The 6,824-nt window shown below is 41.9% G+C and overlaps 1 protein-coding gene across 3 annotated transcripts; it reads left to right on the top strand.

Moving 5' to 3' along the window:
• Positions 1 to 1,251: 1,251 nt before the first annotated feature.
• On the top strand, positions 1,252 to 5,858 carry LOC111972168 (deoxyhypusine hydroxylase). 3 transcript variants are annotated; one of them, XM_023999059.2, is made up of 6 exons: positions 1,258 to 1,362; positions 3,311 to 3,468; positions 4,016 to 4,317; positions 4,443 to 4,519; positions 4,639 to 4,891; positions 5,126 to 5,858. In XM_023999059.2, the coding sequence occupies exons 3-6, from the start codon at positions 4,044 to 4,046 to the stop codon at positions 5,440 to 5,442; spliced, it is 921 nt and encodes a 306-aa protein (XP_023854827.1). In that variant the 5' UTR covers positions 1,258 to 1,362; positions 3,311 to 3,468; positions 4,016 to 4,043; the 3' UTR covers positions 5,443 to 5,858. The 3 variants fall into 3 exon arrangements, with proteins under 3 accessions (XP_023854826.1, XP_023854827.1, XP_023854828.1); XM_023999060.2 differs by having other exon boundaries at positions 1,264 to 1,362; positions 3,316 to 3,468; XM_023999058.2 differs by lacking the exon at positions 3,311 to 3,468 and having other exon boundaries at positions 1,252 to 1,362.
• Positions 5,859 to 6,824: the final 966 nt, after the last annotated feature.

Here is a 6,824-nt window from a genome sequence, read left to right as displayed (position 1 = left end):
ATTTTGGGGGTTTCTGCACTTTACTATTTATATTTTTGACAACTTTAACTCTTACTCCACTACATTCCTAAAGAAAATAATGTACTTATTACTACTTACATTTTCCCTGACACCCAAAAGTACTCGTTATATTTTGAATGGTTAGCAGGACAGGAAAATTGTCTAATTCACACACTTATCAAGAGAACATCCCTGGACATCCCTACTGCCTCTGATCTGGCAGACTCACTAAACACAAATGCTTTGTTTGTGAATTTTGTCTGAGTGTTGAACTGTGCCCCTGGCTATCCGTAAATAAAAAAAACAAGAAAATCGTGTTGTCTGGTTTGCTTAATATAAGAAATTTTAAATGATTTATACTTTTTCTTTTGATACTTAAGCACATTTTAAACCAAATACTTTTAGACTTTTTCTCAAGTAGGATTTTACTGGGTGACTTTCACTTTTACTGGAGTAATTTTCTTTTAAGGTATCTTTACTTTTACTCAAGCATGAATATGAGATACCTTTTCTTCCACTGCTGATTAGTGGCCTATGATACGTCTGTATGTCAGGGTTCAATGGAATGGTTGTGCTCCAGCAATTTAGAAAAAATAACCCCTTATTCAGTTATTTCCTTAAATATTTTCTCCTCTGCTCAATAATACATAAAAAACGAAATACTGCATAGATTCCTAAGGACTCGAAGCGAGGCAACCATCTCTGTCGACTCCATATTTGTTGTGTGTTTTGTTAACATTCAAATGGCACAGTATGATTCTCTATCAAGAAAAGAGTGGCTTTTAGCTCTCCAAGTGTTGTTTCACACCGTCTTGAACTGACCAATAAAAACGTGTTAAGAAATGGAAAAACAACCCGCTTCAATCAAATATATCTAACCAATTACAAAGTGCTGGTGTAACGCATTTCGCGGTTGATCCTCCCATTTCTGTTGACACGTCCACTTTCAGACACACACTTTATTTTTATTTTTTAATAAACAAATCAATACAAAAAGTACCTGGGGGGACACAAATGATTATATAAAGAATATACCAAGGACTTTCAGACACACACACCTATGCAGTTACCCATACTTGATACAATGCATTATTCTTCTGAGATAGACCTACTAGATAATTAACTCTTCAATATTTTCCAATAAAATTACAATAAAAACAATTGATTACCGATGTGAGTGATTATTATACTTTTTTACTTTACATTATATACATTTTTCCAGTATCCAGATGGTAAACTAAACTGTACCCCGGAAGTATAAGGTTGTAGTGTTTCTCGGTCACGCACAGCGACTGAGGAACTTGTCCATGTGGAAAAGATGAAGTGCTGATTGTAGCGAACTGTTACAGAAAAGTAGGCGAAGTGAGTATGATTTACTGTAATTGTCAGTCCATCTTTGACCTGTTTATGAATTCTAAGTATTTTACTAAGCAAGGTTCAGCTTGGATATGATAGTCATTATATTAGCAAGCTAGCTAGCCAGCTATGTTATCAAACATCTTTACTAGTTAGCGAACGTTAGGTTGCTAGTTCAAGTATGGGTAGCAGCCAGGATTGCCATGTCTAGCTCAAATGTATAGCCCAAAAACTAGGGTTGCGGACCAAACACTTAAAAGACACACACGATTCCCTCATCTCTCAAATTAAGTGGACACTTCTGATGACGTCTGACGAGTATACACTTGCAGGGCGAGGAAGTAATGATTTTTAAATAGACCACCTTTGGCCGGAAATTCGTCACGCGTTCATCCCGCGATGATTGTGTTTTAGCCACAGGTAGCTTGTGGGTGCTTTATATGCGCTACAGTCAAATAGGAGTGCATGTCTACTTATTTAAAATATATAATTATTAATATACGCCTACTGTATGATAGCTAGCAAATTAATTGGCTGCCTAGCTGGAACTTCTGAAGAAGGAAAAATGTTTAATTTCTAAAATTTCCAAAAGATAACCAAACAAAAACAGATTTACTTTTTATGAGACGTTTGCGCTGTCATGTGCAGTAGTAGCACAATTTCTAACTTATTTGCATTTGTTTTTACTTACACTTGTATGTTGTTTTTAATTTTTCGCATCCTTTTCTTAGCGGATGTACAATCATCGCGAATTGAAATATGGGGAGTTTCAGACCCCTGAGTGAACATAATTGTACACTTACAAAGCCGACTAAAAACGAGGGCTAAGGGGCTGGACCTCGCCAAGATGGCGAGGGTGTCTTAAGTGTTTGGACCACAGCCTAGGGGTGTGCCGATATGGCCATAGTCGTCGTATCCGTAAATTGACAGGTGATACTCGTGATTGGAAAATACGGAAGTGTTTTAATATGCCTAAGTACATGTTGACAAAATACCTCCCAGCACATTCTCTCTGCAAAAAATTGGTTCCTTCATGAACATCCCCCCCCTCGAGCACCCCATTGGTTACTGCATGAACGCTGCAATTCGGTGTGTTCTTGTATGTGGTCATTCCTGCATCTTTAGTATTAACAATACAATTGAACATAGAAAAATAAAATAGAAAGGATATTTTCTCAAACGATTTCTAAGGGAGTGCGCACGTGTCTATTCTGTGTTGGTGCGGTTAAAGAAACAGGTCCTCCTATATGCTTAATTTAGAGTTATTTATGCAACTTTAGTTGTGATACAAACGTTGGGTTATATGTTTTGATTTTTAATACATTCTAAGGCTGCATAATGCTACTTTAATGATGATTTGAAAAAAGTACCATTGAAAGGGATGAGCTCTGCTTTGTTTTTTTTGTGTGCAGGCTACACACTTCATCAGTCTCTCGTTCACAATTCGACAAGCACTTGATAATGCATCAAATTTCCCGGTAGCATCCCCCTTTTGTGGCCGTAATGCCCCCTAAGAAAATCCATGCCTTTTGTGGCCATTGTGCCCTTGGGTTGAATATAATAATGTACAGAAAAAAAAATATGAATGCAAAATGTTGAAGATTTTAGAGTTACAGTTCATAGAAGGAAATCAGTAAATTTAAATAAATCCATTAGGCCCTAATCTATGGATTTCACATGACTGGTCAGGGGTGCAGCCATGGGTTGGCCTGGGAGGGCATTTCTGTCTGTAATAAAAAACCTTTTGTGGGTAAAAACTAATTCATATTGGCTGTGCCTGGCTCCCCAGTGGGTGGACCTGGCGCCTATGCCCCCCCCCCAGGCCTACCCATGGCTGTGCCCCTGCTCAGTTATGTGAAATCCATAGAAAGAAAAAAGTAAATTGAAATCTATGAACTGTAACTTAGTAAAATCTTTGAAATTGTTGCATGTGACGTTTTATATTTTTATTCAGTATAGATGTCACCTTGATACATACAGTCTACTACTCAATGGCGAGAGCATGATAGGCAACAACACCGGGACAGTGCCCTTCGCTCCCACTTGACAAGACTGTCCAGCAACGGTGCGGGAAATAGCTACCGAGTAGCCAATATCAGGGTGACAGTCACAGTAAGCACATGCATACATCACATGAAGCAACAGTATACCCATCATCAATACTTTGAATCAAAAACCAACAATCATCAGTTTTATAACTGAAAATGTACAGTTGTTTGTAAAACTAACAGTGAAAAATGACTCGGACTCCGAGTCCAAACTCTTGTGGTATTGTAGCTCAATGTACGGCGGTGCCTGGTATGAAAGGGAAGAAAAACGCTCAACCTTTCCACACACCCACTCCTTTCCACACGCCCACACTCCGGTCGCCATATTGGATTGCAGCTACCCCTTTCTCTGCTAGTTTTGTAACTGTGATGCTAACTAAGCTGCTAGCCTGAGACTAGCTCTTGAGAACCCAATGGTATGGAATTGGAGTCATGATAATGGCAAGCCTGAGACTCCTAGCTAATGTGAACCAACAACGCAGCTCTCTAGCCTTGTAAGGAAAATATTTTATGAATTGGATTCAGTGTTTATTACCAGATATGTCCAATAGCTAGCTAGCTACATATTCAGTTCATTCACATCCTCACTGTATCTGATCTTCCCTTTTCAGATCTAGTAGCTACATCATTATACTCAGCATGGCAAGTGAGCAGGAGGTAGCAGCAGTTGGCAAGATTCTGGTCAACCCAAAGCAGGACCTGACAACACGGTTCAGAGCTCTCTTCACCTTGCGTAACCTGGGCGGACCAGAGGCCATCGAATGGATCAGTCAGGCTTTTGTTGATGACTCTGCTCTGTTGAAACATGAGCTGGCATACTGCCTGGGCCAAATGCAGGATGAGAGGGCCATACCCACGCTAGAGACTGTTCTAAAAGACACAACACAGGAGCCTATGGTCAGGCATGAAGCAGGTCAGTATGCCAGATCACTAGAGTTCACTCTCATTCATTCATACCTTATTGATATACATGTTCAGAGATAATGATGATAATAGTGCTTATCTAAACAGTTAACTATTTATTTATTTTTATTTTAGGTGAAGCATTAGGAGCTATTGGGAACCTCAAGGTCCTTGACTTGCTGAAAGAGTACTCAGAGGACCCAGTCATCGAGGTATGGTAAAACGAGGGAAATAGAAGTAGAGTAGAGAATATGTGGAAAGTTAGTCATATTCACTATGACCAGTACAGTGCCTGTATAGTGGTTATGACATGACTGTCCTTCTCCACCAGGTGGCAGAGACGTGCCAGTTGGCTGTTAGGCGGCTGGAGTGGCTGATATCTGGTGGGGACCAGAAAGGAGAGGAGGTCACCGATGGAAACCCCTACTGTTCTGTGGACCCTGCTCCCCCAGCCCAGAGGAAGACTGTCCCTGAGCTGAGAACACAGCTCCTGGATGAGAGCCTGCCGCTGTTTGAGCGCTACAGGGCCATGTTCGCCCTCCGCAACCTGGGCACCGAGGAGGCTGTCCTGGCTCTAGGAGATGGTGAGAGACTGGCAGTCATTCTTAAACTATGCGGTCTATGGCAGTTGGCAATAAAGGATCAAATTAGTAACATGCAGAGGGGCTTATTTTCTGCCAAACGTGCAACCAGCCACATAATTGTTATTCGCATAAGTACATTTTATTTTCCTGAATCATTGGCATTGCATAACCCTCCACTATCAGCGTCCTCCGAACACCAACACTCACTCAACCCTTTGTTGTCCTGCCACCCAGGTCTTCAGTGTAGCAGTGCCTTGTTCCGCCATGAGATTGGCTACGTCCTGGGTCAGATCCAGCACCCAGCCAGCATCCCCCAGCTGCAGGCAGCCTTGGAGCTGGACGGGGAGAACGCCATGGTGAGACACGAGTGTGCCGAGGCCCTCGGATCCATCGGCAAGGAGGAGTGTATGAAGATCCTGGAGCGCTACAGGAAAGACACAGAGCGCGTGGTGAAGGAGAGCTGTGAGGTAGCCCTGGACATGCTGGAGTATGAGAACGGCACACAGTTCCAGTACGCTGACGGACTACTACGACTGCAGGGGGAGCAGTAAGCATGGACACCAGGAGAACTGCTATACAGCACCAAAAGAGCTTTCTACAGAGGTCATAACTCGTGATCACTTATACCCATTTTCACTTATTAAAACTATCTGACTCTCGCCTGTCATTATTAGCCTTTATGAGACAAGGCAGTATAATAATTGTATTACAGTACATCTAAAGCCATGTTGTGGTTAATTTATTTATTGTTTTCATGGAATCTATATGATTAAATGGTCAATGGTTCAATACCCCCCCCCCAAGCTCAGTGAACCATTCACATGTATTTTGTATTCCGAGTGATCTGATCATAAGCATCTGAAATCAGGAAACCTGATTGTCGAAGATTGTTAATCCACTTTTCTGCTGTGTCATATTCGCATAGATTTTTATCTTGTCGGAAATAAAGGCTTAGATAACAAAATGATTCTGTATTGTCTCAATGCTGTCACTTAGCGCTATCATGGTAGTAGTACGTAGGCTTTCCGTAAGCTTGCCTGTGTGCTATTCCAGTCAGATGTGGGATCATGATGGCTCAAGGAGGTGTTGGATCAAGATGGCTAATCCACGCAGACTCCGCCATCAGAGAAATGAATAATAGGGATATATAAAATTATAAATACTTTACTAGTTCTTTTCAGCTTTCTCATTCCCACTGAAACACATTGCTATCCTCTGTTTTAACAAATACATTTTCACATATGCCATTTAGCAGATGCTTTTATCCAAGGCAACTTAGTCATGCGTGCATACATTTTTATGTATGGGTGGACCCAGTGGGAATTGAACCCACGACCCTAGGTGTTGCAAGCACCATACTCTACCGCAGAGGTAGGCAACACTTTTCCTGGAGTTCCGCAGATACTGCAGGATTTTGATCCAACTAGGCACCATACCTGACCAACAGCTAATTGAGCAGTTCAGTGATAAATTCAACACACCCGGTCTTCTAGTTTTGTTAAATCAAAAACATGAAGTGCCTGCGGAAGTCTAGGGCAGGGTTGCCTAGTCTGCTCTACCCAGTAATGTATGGCGTTTGCAATGCCAAGGGTCTTGGGATACATTCCTGCTAGAGTCTACCGACTGAGCTAAACAGGACCACTTAACAGTACAAACAGACCCCTTTTGTAACCCTGATCAGGGGAACACTTTGTAAGTGTGGTGTGACGTGTTTACATCTTCAGTTGTGAGCTCTGCAGAGAGTGGGGACAGAAAGGCAGCTGTCAGCTCTGTGGTGGGATAGAGAATTAGCAGCATGCTGAGAGGGAGGGCGACCGCTATAGTAAAATGGGGTTGAAGGACCCACTCCTGTACACTACACTTAGCTTAACACAGAGCCGTGGAAACAGTACCTAGCCTTCCCTCAACCTGCCAACATCTCCGTCACCATGAT

This window comes from Salvelinus sp. IW2-2015, linkage group LG13 (assembly GCF_002910315.2).
Source record: "Salvelinus sp. IW2-2015 linkage group LG13, ASM291031v2, whole genome shotgun sequence".
In the NCBI taxonomy this organism is placed as follows: Eukaryota; Metazoa; Chordata; class Actinopteri; order Salmoniformes; family Salmonidae; genus Salvelinus; species Salvelinus sp. IW2-2015.
Note: the sequence above shows the minus strand (reverse complement) of the source record. Positions and strands in the feature narration are given on the sequence as shown.